Source organism: Xyrauchen texanus, chromosome 16 (genome assembly GCF_025860055.1).
Source record: "Xyrauchen texanus isolate HMW12.3.18 chromosome 16, RBS_HiC_50CHRs, whole genome shotgun sequence".
Classification (NCBI taxonomy): Eukaryota; Metazoa; Chordata; class Actinopteri; order Cypriniformes; family Catostomidae; genus Xyrauchen; species Xyrauchen texanus.
In genome coordinates, this window is record NC_068291.1 from 36656935 (window position 1) to 36674041 (window position 17107).

Sequence of the window (17107 nt, forward strand, 5' to 3'; positions counted from 1 at the left end):
TGTAACATTAAGATACGACTTTTTTAATGTTTCATACGCGATTCTTATGTATTTATTTATAGCCTAAACCTGAGTGCGATGTTAAAGTCGGAGCTCGTCTTTCCGTCTCTTAAAGTTGACCATATTTATATTCACATCAGCGATTAAGGTAATTAACTGGTTATGACTTTATTCTAAATAAAAGATAAAAGCTCCATAAAGGTTTATATGCTCCATTGAGTATTCATCTATTAGAAATATTCCTTCTTATGTAAAACGTCTTTTTTTCTTAACTTCTTTATAAGGTGTTAACTTTGAAAAAAATGTGTTCTTGAAATCTGGAAAGGCGCTATATAAATGTAACATTATTATTATTATTAATATTATTATTTAACTTAATAATTATTAAAACTTTCGTAAAACTTCCTGATAGATTTATGGGATTTTCACCTGTTTGTAGGCTATATTGTTTTTAATTTAATTTCTTTTAATGTTTGAATTTGTATTTATTATTCACTGCAAAATGTGTGCTTTACATTTCCCATTTTGCTTGACACCTCCTGCCTCCAGAATAAAGTTGTTATACTTGCACAGTCAAATGAAAATTGTTTCATGCAGATATTAATATCTGAAATACCAGGAGAAACCACAGTTAACAACCTATTCCACAGTTAATGTAGCCTACAAATTCAGCTTCATCCGGTAAGATTTGTATTTTTTTTAAATAATAATTGTATAATTATTATTATTATTATAAGGCTATTGTTATGGAAAGGCATATACAAGGCATATTTTATTAATAGAAACTATAAATGTAAGAGTAACACTTAAAAATGGGCATTTCATTTCGTTTTGACGCACTTCTGGTTTAAGCCCCGCCCACACCCGGTTCTATCCGAATACAGAGACAGATACAGATCATTTTGTTATACAATTCAGAGTTTCCTTAAATTAGACACTGACAGCAAACAATGCATCCAGTCATACAGAAACACTGGGGCTAATATTTTTAAGAAGCAAGTGTGTAAATCAATCAAGCATATAAATAAATAAATAAAAACAGCTAGAATACCAAAATCACACATAGGATTTATAGCTGTACTCTGTTTCAAGTTGATGGTCAGGAATTAGCTGCCTGTCTGTATTTACTAAAGATAAAAACCAAAGTAGATTTTTACATATTCTGAAGAGAATGTGAATGATGCTTACCTTGGAAAAACCTGTTGTTGCTAGGGTGTTCTGGGTGGTTTCTAGGGTGTTGCTAGATGGTTACTAGGGCATTGCTTGGTGGTTGCTTGCTCACCCAAGTCAAAACAGCTCACCCCAATTCTCTATGATATTCTGATCCCTTTATATGGCTAGAATGCAGGTGTCTTGAAACAAGTTTTTAAACTTGGCACGGCTTCTAAAAATTTAAGCGCCCCTATGAGAGACACTGAAAACAGAAAGATGTGGCCAAAGATGTCTTGTGTAGCGCATGTTTACATAGAAAAGCAATTAAGCAATTTATCTGTACAGCACAGAGTCTGCCTGCAAAAAACACGTTCGGATGTGAACTGCCCCTTAGGGTTTGGTATATATTGAAATCCTAAAACCTAAGTAATAGTGCTACTGTGTACTGTATACTAATAACAGTACTAAAATACTATACTTATAAAAACAACTACAACACCAAAACTGTGCTCTGTTTTAATGTGAGGGTGAAAAATAACTGCACCTTGGTTTCAAGACATGGTTGTGGTTTCAGCAGAAAAGAGAGGCCCAAATTTGAGAGTTGAAGTGATAAAATGCCTCTAAGCCAAGCTTCGCTTTACAGGAAATTGAAGAATAACTACAATGAATAAAGTATAAGGGGCTGATTTCTGAATAATGGCTGAGCTCTTTCCATATTTTTACAATCCTTTCCCATTTTCATATTTGATTTATAGTCTCTCTCTGTATTTATCTGCCTCTCTAATACTCACACACTCATGCTCTCACACTTCCTGATAGTCTCCCATTACTTAATACTTCAGCACAATTGAATGTCTTTTAATGTAACCTATATGCATATTTTAAAAGCCCCTGGGCATGGCACAAAGTCTTCTAATGCTTTTTTTAAGCAAATCATTTAAATATGATAAAATTATGAAAATTACTTTAACTTTCCAGAAGTCTGTGCTATGTTTAGATACCCAGTCACTCATCTGTTGAAGTCTCTATCTTTCTGTTCTCTCTTTCACTAACTGTTCCTTAATGTACGTCCTCTCCAGGAACATGATCTCCTGGGCCGTATATCTGATCTACGACAGGAAGTGAACTGTAGGAAGAACCGGATCGCTGATCTGGACCATGAAATCCACTCTCTCAATGAGACCATCAGCACACTGACCAAGGAGCTGGAGCTTAAAGGGAAGGAAGTTCTGCGGGCCCGTAGTGAAGCCAACCTGCAGATCAGGTACAGCAGCAGTTACATGATCTATTTAGGATTCAGTACTATTACTAGACCACTAATTAAGTATAACAAATTTGTGACATTGACCCTATTAACAGTTTTCTTGTTGGCACTGAAACACACAAAATGCTCTTTAAAACATTTGAAATGTATGCTTTGCTATACTATGCTTTATTAGGTTTTGCACAAACTTGTGGAGTCCATGCCAACTGAAGTGCATGCAGTTATTAAAACAAAAAAGGGACATGCAAAATATTAAGAAATTCTGACATTTATTAATTCAGCTTTTTACTTAAATTATGCTAATAATATAATTTGTATTAATTTGTAATGAATAAACAAATTATATGTGTATTTTAATTCACTTTGGATAAAAGTATCAGCTAAATAATTTTGTCAAATTTGTAGATTCATATATTGCATGAAACTGTTGAAAGATCTAGCAATTTATCTAAACTTCTATAAGAATTTATTTTGAAGGTTAATCTAAAACTGTCATGGTTATGGCATTTGTGCCGGTTCATACCATTGTTTGTATTTCTCTCTCTCTCTTGTGTCGCACAGATGGAGATCTCACGCGTGAGCAGCATTTCCATGGGAAACGTTGATCATGGCAATGATTTACACGCCCGTTCCACTTGCTTCTCACTGATTGCACTCCCTACTTATTCCTTGTGTTTTCCTTCTTTCTTTGCCAGTTTATTCTCTTGTTTAGTTGGAGATTGCTCTCTAGAGGTGTGGTTAACTTCCTGTTCTTCTTTGCCTTCATTTGAATTGTCGCCTAGTTCCCTTGGAGGATTCCTCGGTCTCTGCCCACGTGTCGGGAGAGAAAATCACCTGGGCTTTGCTTTGCACTACACCAGACTCAATGTACCCTCTTTGTATTCAATGTACACTCATTCCTTAGCCCGCTGAGCAGCTATAGCTTTTGACGCTGCTCATCACTGCAGCCGGTGCCGGGTGTGACTGTCCTTGTTTACAGACATGGTTGTTTATGAACTCATTGACTGTTTCCCTCTGCGTTTGGGTCCTTTGTCTCACCTCATCCCCTGACAGAATAAACTGGCTAACATGGACACAGCGGAGGAGACTACTCTTTGCTCTGCCCTTTCACAATAAGGAGCTCTGCTTGGACAACACCCAGATAAAATCACTGCCTCTAACCACACTCTGGAAATGATGGCTTTGCAGCTTGCGGAACTCACTGCAGTGGTTGAGCTGCTCCACCCTCCTCTCGATCCCAGTCCCATGCAGGACACTCCTCCATCTCCTTTGGCAGCTTTCCACGTCCCATGGCACCTAGAGGAGTGCATCCTCCCTCCAACTCTGTTGTCAGGTGAGGGAACTGTAAGAGCTTGTCTCTAGCGATGCTCACTGTTCTTCTTCTTCTGGCCCTCCAGGTTTTCCTCAGACATGATGAAGATTGTGCGTGTAATCACGCTCCTCTCCGGAGGGGCTGGAGAATGGGGAATGACAATGTGGGATAGCCAGCATCTGTGCTGCTCCACCTATGATGCAGAGTGTTTGACTGTGCAGCTCAAGAATGGGAGGCTGGGAGGATTTTATCAGGACTATCCCAGGGTAATCGATCAGTAGCCGAGTGTGCTATAGAATTTCACACCCTGGCCACTTCCAGCAACTGGAACAATCACACTATGTGGGGCCTGTTCTTGCGGGGACTTTCTGATACCATCCAGGACGAGTGTCATCCTTTGGATCTTACCCCTCGATTCGATGATTTGGTGGAACTGGCCATTAGAGTTGATCAACGCCTGACTCAGCATTGTGATCATCGTCGATGCTGCGCTTTGCCCGCTCGGGCAGCTGATCTTCACCCATATCCCACTCCTTCTACCAGATCACCTGACTCTCATCTCGACTTTGAGCCCATGCAGGTGGGTAGACTTCCAGTGTCACATAAGGAAAGGCAACAGTAGCTTCTAAAGTGGTTATGTTTTTCTTGTGGCCGATCGGGCAACATGCCCGTTAAAAGACAATGCTCATCAATAGTAAGGGGTTACTGGTGAGCGCGACACCCTTGGACAAAGCCCCCAGATGTCGCACACTTCTCCCGGCCCGGCTGCAGAATGGAACAGACAGTCATATGATTTCGGCTTTGGTGGATTCCGGTGCTGAAGGGAATTTCACAGATCACTGACACAGATTTGGCTTCCAAATTGCGACTCCCCAGGGTCCAATTGGATGAGCCCATCACCACACACACACTTAGTGGCACGCCCCTGTCAGTCATCACTCATTCCACGAAACCAATCATCTTTGTCTCCAGTAACCACTCTGAACCGTTGTCCTTCTATCTCATCCGGTCCCCATTGACCCCAGTTGTGCAGGTACATCCTTGGTTGGTGACGCACAACCCACACTTAGATTGGGCAACCAACAAGGTCCTTGTTTGGAGCTCTTTTTTTTCTTCACATTGTCTTAACTCTCCTGTCACCCCTGTCCAGTCTTGTGTTTCATTGCTGGATGAGCCGGCAGAATTGTCCAGAGTACAGTTTGTGTTCCACGACTTGATGTCTGTGTTCAGCCCGTCCCGTGCCACGACCCTCCCTCCTCATCGCCGTACAACTGTGCTATAGAATTTCTTCCTGTCACCTCTCCTCCTCAAGGACAGCTGTATTCACTCTCGGCTCCTGAGAGGGAGGCCATGAACAGGTATATAAATGATTCTTTAGCAGGCGGTCTCATCTGCCCCTCCTCTGCAGGGGTGGGGTCCTTCTTCGTGGAGAAGAAGGATGGCTCACTTAGACCCTGCATAGATTATTGGGGGCTGAATGACATCATGGTGAAGAACCCTTATCCTTTGCCATTGATGTCCTCAGCTTTAGAACTCTTGCAGGGGGAGTCCGTCTTTACAAAGTTGGACCAATGCAACGCTTATCACCTGGTCCGTATCAGGAATGGGGATGATTGGAAGACGGCATTTAACTTCCATAGGGGGCACTTTGAATATTTGGTCATGCCTTTCGGATTGGTCAACGCCCCCGCCGTCTTCCAGGGGATCATGAATGATGTGCTAAGAGACATGGTCAAACGTTTTGTTTATCTTGATGATATTCTGATCTTCTCCCAGAATATGCTGGACCTTGTGCGGCACGTCAGGTAGGTGTTTCATTGGCTGTTGGAGAATCGGTTGTTTGTCAAGGTGGAGAAGTGTGCTTTTCATGCACAGTTGGTTCTGTTCTTGATGTTCATCATTTCATCCAAGGGAGTGTGTATTGGCCCGGCCAAGTTTAAAGCCATCTGCTAGTGGCGAACCCCAGATTCTCGCAAGGCATTGCAGAGGGTTCTGGAGTTCACTAACTTTTAGCAGAGATTTATAAGAAATTATAGCCAACTCGTCACACCCCTGAAAGATCTCAACTCCATGCTCAATTACTTTTGTTGGTCTCTGCAGTTTGCTTAGTAAATCACGAATAAACCAAGATCAAGCGTTTGCTTAAATGTTTGAAAATATTTTTGTAGACAAAAATATAATTTTGCCACCATATTAATTTATTTCATTATAAAACTAAAATGTTATAAAAAAAAAAATCCTTCAATACTGTTTAAAAAGAATCCCAGGGTGAATCCTCAAGAAGTTGGTTGAGAAAATATCAAGAGTACATGTCTGCCAATTCTAGACAAAGGGTACTACTTTGAAGATGCTAAAATATAACACCGTTTTGATTTATTTTGGATTTTGTTTTGTCACAACATAATTCCAATAGTTCCATTTATTTTATTCCATAGTTTTGATGACTTTACTATTACTCTAATATGTAACATTTAAGGTTTTACCACTGACCAAACGTCAGCTTAATGCGATTTACTGATGTATATACTAAATTCTGAAATCTAAATAAAAGCTTATATAATTTTTTTTTTAAAGTCCATCCAGTCACAGGGCATTTTTTTTTTTTTTTTTTTTTTTTAAAGAGGAAATCAAATGTAAACCCATATCAAGAACTTCTGCTGGAAATAAGCAGAGTTGTGAAAATATATATACTTTAAAATAATAAATGCAGTCATCAAAGAGACTTTTCTAAATAAAAGCTTTTTTCTTTTTTATTATTAGTTATTTTTTAAGGTTAATTGCACTAATTTAATTATTAATAATTTTTTTCAATAATAATGTTTCTATCAATGTAGTCATGGCAGTGTGTCTGAAAGAGCACAACGTGTGCTGATGTCTTGCGTACAATTTACACATGGTCGAGAGCAGGTATACATTTTCTTTGTACCAACTAACGTTTCAAAAATATGAAAAGTTTCATGAATCCAAACATTTGCGTCAGGCTGGCTGTACGAACGATTTACCAAAAAAATTGTTCTGCTCATGTTTCATGAATGAGCCCAATGTGCTTGAGTAGAATATTTTTGCTTTCATGAGGTATTAGGTTATGAAGTCCTAAAGGTCAGTCTATCTAAACCAGAAGCTATGTTAATACGAGAGGAGAGCAGATGGATATATTTCCCACATACCCACACACAAGTCCACAGCCTTCAGGCAGAACCTTCTGACTTAATCTCATCAGAGCTGCTTTCTTCTGTTCCTTTGATATGAAACCTCAAGGTCAGAGGAGATATCTCACAATGAGGAAATGAGGAACTACATTATGGCACATGAAAAGTGTGTTCTCTGGGCAACTAAGAGAAGTCTGTTCGAATAAATAATGGAGTTTGTGCGCCCCAGATACAGTAAAACAATTTGAATGAATTAATCTCTGCTAAAAAACAACAATAATAAAAAAACTTAAACCTGACTAATATGGTTTGCTGGTCTTACAATGTTTAAGTTGTTTTTTCTGCAGAGATATGGGGACAGCTAATTTATTCTTAGCTTGTTAACTGATCAGAGAGCTGGTCTCCCAGCCGGACCAGCTGAAATGTACCCCTCTAAAACCAGCCAACAGAGCAGCTTGACCTGGTTGGGAAACCAGCTAAGATCAGCTTAGTCTGGTTTAAGATGATTTTCAGCTGAGATTTTTGCTGTATGTTTGCATTATTAATTTTCTATATATTGGTTATTCACAATTTCCATACAGTTTTGTATGTGCTAATGGTGTTTTGGTTGTATGGCAGGGCTCATGAACAGGATCTCTCAAAGCGATTGGAGAGGGAGATTGAAGAACTGAACGCATCTCATAACAGAGAGACCCAGATCATGCTGTCAGATTTTAACAAAGCCCAGGAGCTGCTGAAAGACAAGATCTCTGCTCTGCAGATTCTGTGAGTCCATTTATCTCAATTACATAATACTGAATATTAAAACAGATCGTTCAGTGGAACTGTTTCTGAGTATTTCATTTAGAAGAATACGTTTATACCTCCAGACAGCTAGATGAATTACATCAGTTCTGTTACAAAACCTAGTGAGCTGCTACACTATCTATACAGGCAGTAACCTTCTGAAGCAGCATAATAGCCAAAACGGAACCTCATAAGTGACTGAATTAAAATTATTCTCATGAGCTGCAACTCTGTTAATGGTCCCTCATGCGTAGCACACAAAAAGTGCTTCACGTATTATAGTGTTGACATACTCTCACAGTCGATTCCAATATCCTGGTGCTTAAACCCACCTAAGGTGGTTTGTTGGTTTTAGCTGGTTGTCGTCTAACCAACTAAGTCTTCTTTAAAGGGCTAGTTCACCCCAAAATGAAAATGTACTCACTCTCATTCCATCCCAGATGTGTATGACTTACTCTCTTCTGCTGAACACAAACAAAGATTTTTAGAAGTATATCTTATGTTTGATCTACACTAAATATGCATTTTGGAGTACATTCACTTGCATTGTTTGAAGGAGGAGGCCTGGAATGAAACCCTAAAAATCATAAATCCTGTTTTGATAAAGAAAGAAACTCAGATACATCTCGGATGGCATGAGGGTGAGTAAATTATAAGCATATTTTCATTTTTGGGTGAACTATTCCTTTAAAGAGATAGTTCACCCAAAAATAACAATTCTCTCATCATTTACTCACCCTCAGGCCATCTGAGGTGTGTATGACTTTTTCTTTAGCAGAACACATTTCAAGAAAAATTTTAAAAATATCTTAGCTCAGTTGGTCCTTAAATTACATAAGTCAGCATAAACATCATCAATACGACTCCACTGGTTAAATTAAATTCTTCTAAAGCGAAACAATCAACTGCAGTATGCACATGTGATGTAATCGTGTTGGCACGTTTACGCGAGAACAGACGCATGTATGGCACAACCGGAAGAGCGGCGCTGTTTACAACTGAGTAAGAGGAACACTGTACAGAAGCTCAGTTGGTTTTGGTTTATATCTGTATTTGTATCTGTATGTTTACTCATTATGGTGCATATCCTGCATGTCTCAATTTAGAGAAAAACGTTAGATTACGTAAGAACATGCCAACGCGAGTACGTTGCATGACAGACTGTGTGAACTCCACTTTCTCGCAAATGCATATACTGCTGCTGACCAGAAGCCATAATTTATACGTTTAAAAGTACTTAAATATTGATATTTGTTGCACCAATGTGATCATGTCATTAGAAGACATTAGAGTCGTATGGATGACGTTTATGCTGACTCTGTTCTTTTTGGCACTTCAAAGGTTGCATCACTTTTTTGTGTTTTTGTTCAAATGTGTTCTGCTGAAGAATGAAAGTCATACACATCTGGGATGGTGTGAGGGTGAGTAAATGATGAGAGAATTTTCATTTTTGGGTGAACTATCCCTTTAACTGTGTCGGCCATCTTGGATAAAAAAAAAGTTTCACTCTGCCCATCACAAAGCATTTTGAGATTGACAAACCTTGTGTTTTTTTGTGCCCATCTATGCTGATTTTCAATTGTTTTTCTATGTAAACATGCTAGTCTTTGACCGTTGCACCACACCTCAGTTTTTTCAGTGTCTTGTGCAGGAGCGCCACATTTTTTAGATGTAAAAAACCTGTTTTGAGAAACTGCGTTCTGTGCTATTCGTTGCGCTTCATCTATTTTTGCACAAAAACGCAGACGCTAAAAATTTTGCTCTCTATATATATAGAGAGAGAGAGAGCAAAATTTTTAGCATCTGCGTTTTTGTGCAAAAATAGATGAAGCGCAATGAATGAGTGTATATATATATATACACTCACTGAGCACTTTATTAGGAACACCTGTACGCCTACTTATTTATGGGATTATCTAATTAGCCAATGGTGTGGCAGCAGTGCAGTGCATAAAATCATGCGGATCAGGACCTTCAGTTAATGTTCACATCAACCATCAGAATGGGGAACAAATTTTGACCGTGGCATGATTGTTGGTGCCAGACGGGCTTGTTGGAGTATTTCTCTAACTGCTGATCTCCTGGGATTTTCACGCACAGCAGTCTCTAGAATTTACTCTGACTGGTGCCAAAAACATCCAGTGTGCAGCAGTTCTGCGGATGGAATTGCCTTGTTGATGAGAGAGGTCAACGGAGAATGGCCAGACTGGTTCGAGCTGAGAGAAAGGCTCCAGTAAACAAATAATTCTGATTGTAGTGATCAGAATAGCATCTCAGAATGCACAGCACATCGAACCTTGAGGCAGATGGGCTACAACAGCAGAAGACCTTGTTGGGCACTTTATTAGGACCATAGCATTCCTAATAAAGTCCTCAGTGAGTGTGTATATTTATGTCCATATATGTGAATATATATACAGTATATTATGTGTGTATGAACAGGTTGGAAGGAACAGAAGAAAAGTTCAGAAACAGAGAAAGCAGATCAGAAGACCTTCAGGTGATCGCTGATCTCAGAGAAATGGTGTCAGAGAGAGAGACCCTGGTCAAGAAGCTTGTGGTAAGTATTCACTGCAACTGTAGAGGTGCATCACCCCATTTAGAGGGATTTATAGACCGCTGTACTTCTACATATATTATTTTATCCAAAAGCATCACATGTCTCCACACAAAAGTAATTGATTTCTTTGTACAGGGCCTTTCGGTCTGACTGTGCCTCCTTTGTTCCAGGATGACAAGAAGTTTTATCAGCTGGAGTTGGTGAATCGAGAGCCTGGCTTCAACAAGGTGTTCAACACCAATCCCAATGTCGGGGTCATAAACCCCCTTATAAAGGTTAGAGAATTACAACTACACTGATCAAAGTTTCCTCTTAAGTCCATGTAAATTGGATTTGTTCGCATTTAACCCCTTTAACCTTTGAAAGCATTCCACCTTAATTGTTTGTAGAGTTCATGGTGTGTAATAAAGGAATATGCTAAATGAAGACTTCAAAGGTTATGCCTGTGAATAGGAAAGGTATTTTATGGAGGTACTGCTGGAATGTATTTTCTGCAAGGACTATTTATAGTGTTTTACTGTTCTTTTAGTTTGACTAACCTTTGCTTTCAGTTGCACAAGTTGTGTTTGTGGAGTTGTCATTGTCCATGTCTTATATTCATGTTCAAACATCAAGTTCTAACCTGCTTTCCAAGTCATAAGCTCTGTTCTAAAACCTTATACATGTGATCCTGCCTTAGAAATATGCTAAACAGTGTAATTGGAATTATGCTGGCTATCTTTTGGAAAAGCCTAGTCTTTTATGTCTATGATGCCTTTAAATGCCATCTAGGTAGGCAGCTCGATATGTCTTGGACCAGAGCTATAATCAATCATTTCTCTTACCTTTCCTCATTCATAATGGTGTGTCCATTTACTTGTCAATTAAGCTTAAAACTACAATTCGCCCATCATCTTCGACTTCCCACAATCCCTTTCTGTGTGTGTCCTTTTTAATGTAGCATAAAAGTAGAAAACCTGCATACAGTTTCCCCAGCTCTCCAAACCTAAGTGTTGTTGCAGTGGAAGGAATGGCGGGCAGGTCCGCTCCGCTTGCTTTTCTTGAGTCTGACCCCAACTCCCCCATTTACCACCAAGAGCTCAGGTGTAACAAAGCTCAAACCCCTCTGCCCCAGACCGACTCCACTCAGAGGTGAGACTCACCTCGTCGTGTGACGTCCTTGTCCTCACATTACGTATGAGAGACATGCTTAATTCACAGAACTGTCTTGCCATTGGTTGGATCACACGGTTTTCGTCCTGTACTGCAGTAATCGTAAAAGAACAGTCAGTCTGTCTGTTGATTGGACATTTTGATACAAGAACACAGCCATGTGTGTCCAGAGTGAATTGTGGGTATGCTCGTGTCACTTTGCAAATGCATTCTGTCGGTGAATGGCACACACCAAAGACTGTTTGTATCCCATGCGATTTTTTATATGCATGTTAAATGGCTAAATCAACCCAAAAATATGATTGGGTTGAGAGTAAAAATTCTGTCATTATTTACTCATCTTGATGTTGGTCCAAACTTGCATGCTGTTATTCTTTATTGGAACAAGGATAATTATGGTTACCATAGATCAACAGCTCATAGTAACCACATCAAGCACAAAAAACACCATTAGTAAGTCATCTATATGGTCCATTCACAATATTCTAATTCTTTTGAAGCCATAGGTTAGTGTGAAGAAAAGTCTGTTATTTAAGTAGTCATTCACTGATGATCTTACCACCAAAATTTTCATCTAGCCAGCATCTGTATCCAGATTAAAAATGATACACTGTCGTCAAAAGGACATTGGTTCTTCCATGTGTAGTAACCAAATACAAAGCAAAATTTTTGTATTCTGGATGCAAAAATAGCTAAAACGCAAGCTCTATCCAGGTTGATCTCATAAGATTTTTAAATATTTTTACTTAATGTTTACACATAATTTAGCATTTTTTCCCTCCCCTTTTCTCCCCAATTTGGAATGCCCAGTCCCAACGCGCTCTTAAGTCCTCATGGTAGCGTAGTGACTCACCTCAATTCGTGTGGCGGAGGACGAATCTCAGTTGTCGCCACGTTTGAGACCATTAATCCACGCATCTTATCCCGTGGCTTGTTGAAAGTTTTACCGCGGAGACGTAGCACGTGTGGAGGCTTCACGCTATTCTCCGTGGCATCCAAGCACTACTGACCACGCACTCCACCAAGAGCGAGAACCACACATTATAGCGACCACAAGGAGGTTACCCTATGAGACTCTACCCTCCCTAGCAACCGGACCAATTTGGTTGCTTAGGAGACATGGCTGTAGTCACTCATCGCACCCTGGATTCAAACTTGTGACTCCAGGGGTGGTAGTCAGTGTCAATACTCGCTGAGCTTCCCAGGCCTCCACTTTAGCATTTTTTATGTATGTAGAGGTTTAGAGATGTAAAAATCTTCACGAAGCCTCTGACGACTGGTCGGAACTGAGATTCCTGGAACCTTTACGAGGACTATAGAGCCCCATAGAGGACAGGGCAGGAATTTTTTTTTTCTGAAATAGTTTTACGCTCCCTCGCAATAGTTTGCATTCCCTCGCAATAGTTTGCATTCCCTCGCAATAAGTTTTGCGTTCCCGCACAGTACGTATTGCGTTCCCTCGCAATAGTTTGCATTCCCTCGAAATAAGGTTTGCTTTCCCTCGCAATAGTTTGCGTTCCCTCGGAATAGTTTGCATCTCTCGCAATAAGGTTTGTTTTCCCTTGCAATAGTTTGCATTCCCTCGCAATAGTTTGCATTCCCTCACAATAAGGTTTGCTTTCCCTCGCAATAGTTTGCGTTCCCTCGGAATAGTTTGCATCCCTCGCAATAACTTTTGCATTCCCTCGCAATAGTTTACGTTCCTTCTCAATAAGTTTTGCGTTCCTCTCAATAGTTTGCGTTACATCGCAATAATTTTTGCGTTCCCTCGCAATATTTTGCGTTCCCTCGCAATAAATTTAGCGTTCCCTCGCAATAGTTTGCGTTCCCTTGCAAAAAATGTTGCGTTCCCTCGCAGTAAATTTTGCGTTCCCTCGCAATACATTTAACGTTCCCTCACAATAGATTGCGTTCCCTCTGTGGTGTGTCAGCTGTGTTTGAACGCAAAAACACGTCCATCCTCATGTTGTGCTGTTACTAGTGTCAAGCAAGAGTGCGGATTGTTGGCTGTACAGCTGTGTGCATTGCCTAAACAGCAGTAGTTTTGCTCACTGCCCCCTGCTGAAAACAGGTGGTACTTCAAGCTTGAATTCCTATGATGGTATAAAATTCCTCACAATGCTCCGGGGGCATGATTAATTGTGTTAATTTTTTTAAAGCTTTATTTTCTATATAATTATCGCACATGAAATATAGTTAACGCATTGAATCGACAGCCCTAAAAATAACACCATATAGGTTTGGAACGACATGAGGTTGATTAAATAATTACAGAATTTTCAATTATTCCTTTAAATTGAGTGAATAAACTCAATTTAATGTTTTGATGTCCTTATTGTGTAGAATAGAACATGAATATAATCACAAACTACAATGTGACGCAATATGTGATGCTCATGAAGAAAGGACTGATATTTCAAGTAACTATTTGTGATTACACAATGGCATTGGAATGCCAAAAAAAGCATGCTCTTTATCTCATCTCATGTCATCACACATAGCAATGCCTTCATAAACACACAAGTATGGCCCCGCCCATTACCCGATCTCCATCCTTCATGTTTCATGCATATGTTGCTTTTTGTGGTTTTTAAATGAGCTATTCAAATGATTCTGGTATTCCAAATATACTTTCTTATAGGAACTAGCTGTACATGGCAGCAGCCTTGCATAAAGCTTTGAGCCGGAAGATCATATTAGACAGCTCTGGTAGTCCGGAATATTTTATTTATCAGTTAAAGCAAATACATCGCTATCCCGTAGAAGCTGCTTGTTGCCTCTGATACATTTGATGCATGAACATTAAAGGGCATTTTTTTCTGCATTACTTGCTGCAGTAGTTACAGATGTAAAATATTTGCAGTCACCAAAAGGCAAGGATACTTGACTGTAAAAAAAATAAATAAAATATTTAAATAAACTAATGCAATGATTTTCATACACCTTTAAGTGTGGCTTAAGTATTTAAATACTAAAAAATATATATCTTTAAATAGTAAATTAAATAGTATCACCATACAATAAAGTGAGTGTTTAAATGCAAATTCACTAAGTTGTGCTATGTAACTGGATGTGTTTGACTTTTGTGTGTTCTGTGCAGCCCTCGTGAGACTGAGGATTCAACCGTAGCACCAAAAGAACAGCAACTACAAGAGCTATTTTCACAGTACTTCTCCTTTTAAATTTTCTAAGACACTCAACTGAAGAGCATGTGAAACTGCAGTTTTCAATAGTCCATTCGTCTTTCTTTGATATATCTCACTGTGATTTTTATTTTCCCTTTTGATATGAGCATTTATTCAATATAAAATGAGATGCACATCCATTTCATATACTATTCATAGAAATTACTTTTGTGTTGCCAGTTTTTAAAATAAATTGCACAAACACTTAAATGTGTACTTGTATTGTACTGTCTTGTTATACTCCATTAACTGCAAAAAAAACAACAACAAAAATGAAATTAAATTTTAGCTCCTTAGTTATATATGTTTACTAGCATAGTAAAAGGACTGTTTGTCTTTTAAGTGCTTTTTACGCTTTAAAGGTGAAGTGTGTAATTTTTGGGATGTTGAAATGCTTCTATCCCAACGTAATATGCAATTAAATTAAAGCCCAAAGTATACTTCAGTCAGACAACTGCGTACAGGATACAGTCAAATGAATACTTTGAAAGGATGGCATTCGACTGAAAGCAGACACTAAGTGTTCGCCTCAAAAGGAAGTTTACTTTGGGCTTAAGGCATTCATAGATTGAGTCCCTTGAAACCCTGTGGAACTATTAAAACATTTGCATTATAAATACATTAGCAGCCTGACACAGCAACACTTGCTCATCCAATGGCATGAGTTTGGGCAAGACTCTCTGATTGTTTGACGAATGGAAGATAGAGAGTGTTTGGAAACATTGCTTGAAAATTAAGGATAAAATCATAGGAATTTAATGATTCTGGTTGCGATTCTGATGCCTCTTAACTATTCCAGTTTGATTTCTTTAGTACTTTTGAGGAAGAAGTATTAGAAAATAAGAATATATGTTCCGCACAGCGTTTTAGCATTCGAAAATGTTTAATGTAACTGAATGTCATAAAGGCTCAGTTTCAACCAGGTATTATGATTCATCTCGGATGATTCGATCACATGTGGTCAGATGAGACACCTCGCTGCTTACACCTAGTAACTTAAATGTGTCTCCTGTGACCGCTTGTGTTTGGATTTGGAGGGGATGGTCTCTGTTTCATGATGACATACATCAATCACTATGTCAGTGTGTTACTGCATAATATTAAAGCGCAACAAGGTCAGAAAAGACAAAGAATGTTTTACATTTCCCGGTGCGGTTGAAATGTAATCTAAGCACAAACGCAAACATGTCAGACAGAATTATCCGTTATTTTAGTGGATTACCTGTATTAAAGTAGCTTCCTGTGTTTGTGCTTCTCGTCTTTGTTGATATAAGACACACTGAATAAGACCTGTGAAATTCTTGTGATTGTATATCCACTTTTTTACATTTTCTGATCGGACTGTTATTCCCTTTTATAAGCAACTTGTAACCGGCAAAGATCAAACTTGTTTTAACGAAGCAGTTCATTGGCAGGTGAGAGGTGGCACTTCGCTGCTGCCGGAACGCATACAGGATCTTTTCACGTGCGTTTTTGACCACATTCATATGTGGTTTTTGTGATCCAGTCACAAAACATTTTAGAACCCGTCTAGTCCTTTTTTTAGGGGCCAAGCACTGTAGGTGAGTAGGCACCTATTGTATCTGTTAGTTTTCTTATTATTATTCTTACTCTCTTGAAGTCTATGGCACCCCATAGAACCGTACATAGCAGTGGGGATTTCTTTAAGACTGCAAGGGAAGCTCAGCTTCCCCTATAATGTCAAAAAAATAATGGTCAAATATGTACTATTGTGTAAACAATTTATTGACTAAAAATGCGTTAGAACACGTTCATCTCGAAGACGAGTTCGTTCAGAATCAGCTACATTACATATAGCAGGTCGGCTGACTCGATTTACTTCTCATACATTCCCGTAGCGTCAGTGCATTTCCCTGTTGAAGCCGAGCGTCCATTGACTTCAATGGGGCTGCTCTGAACAGTTTTTTTCAGTGCTCCGAAAATAGACGGTCATTGGATAAATGCTGCGATTATGTTCCGTCCAACGGACGCTCAGCGTCTCTGGGGGTGAATGAGGAGTGGGCTGGCCCGGACTCCGGGCTTCAGCGTGATGATTGGAGGATCTGTCGAAAGACTGCATCTCCTTTTGATTGACAGCTAATCTGTACTATAAGAAGTCACTGAAGCTATTTCAGCTCAGTCCCATCGCGGATTTCTCAAGTGTAGTCGAAAGACAAACTGCTGCAACCTATTTCTTTATATTTGTTTGGCTGAAATTGCTAGTCAATTTGCATAATACATTTCACACAATTATACACCACATTCCTTGTTTCAGTTTTACCAAGTTTAATATATTTTTGTTTTAGAGCGTTCGCTCGTTCGTTCGTTCGTTCGTTCATTCGTTCGTTCATTCATTCATTCATACAGTAGGCTAGGCTAGCGTCGTTCAGGGTGAAACTGCGCACGATGGCAGACGGTGCTAATATTGTCGACCTGATTTTGGCGAAGCCATTTGAAAGTCTTCCTTACGAGGAAAAAATTTGAATTAAACAGCAGGGCAGATCAACACCTAAGATTGATTTAGTGCAAAAAATAGGGTAAATAAGT

At 39.2% G+C, this 17107-nt stretch overlaps 1 protein-coding gene across 2 annotated transcripts in view; it reads left to right on the forward strand.

Moving 5' to 3' along the window:
* The window catches only part of LOC127657338 (protein FAM184A-like), a 39248-nt gene extending 24493 nt beyond the window's left edge, over positions 1 to 14755 (forward strand). The window contains exons 13-17 of one of the 2 annotated variants that reach the window (XM_052146078.1): positions 2232 to 2416; positions 7496 to 7642; positions 10106 to 10223; positions 10394 to 10498; positions 14476 to 14755. In XM_052146078.1, the coding sequence (XP_052002038.1) occupies positions 2232 to 2416; positions 7496 to 7642; positions 10106 to 10223; positions 10394 to 10498; positions 14476 to 14484 (564 nt within the window). In that variant the 3' untranslated portion in view covers positions 14485 to 14755. Of the gene's footprint in view, positions 1 to 2231; positions 2417 to 7495; positions 7643 to 10105; positions 10224 to 10358; positions 10499 to 14475 lie in introns of those variants that run through there. The other variant, XM_052146079.1, reaches the window with a different exon arrangement.
* Positions 14756 to 17107: the final 2352 nt, after the last annotated feature.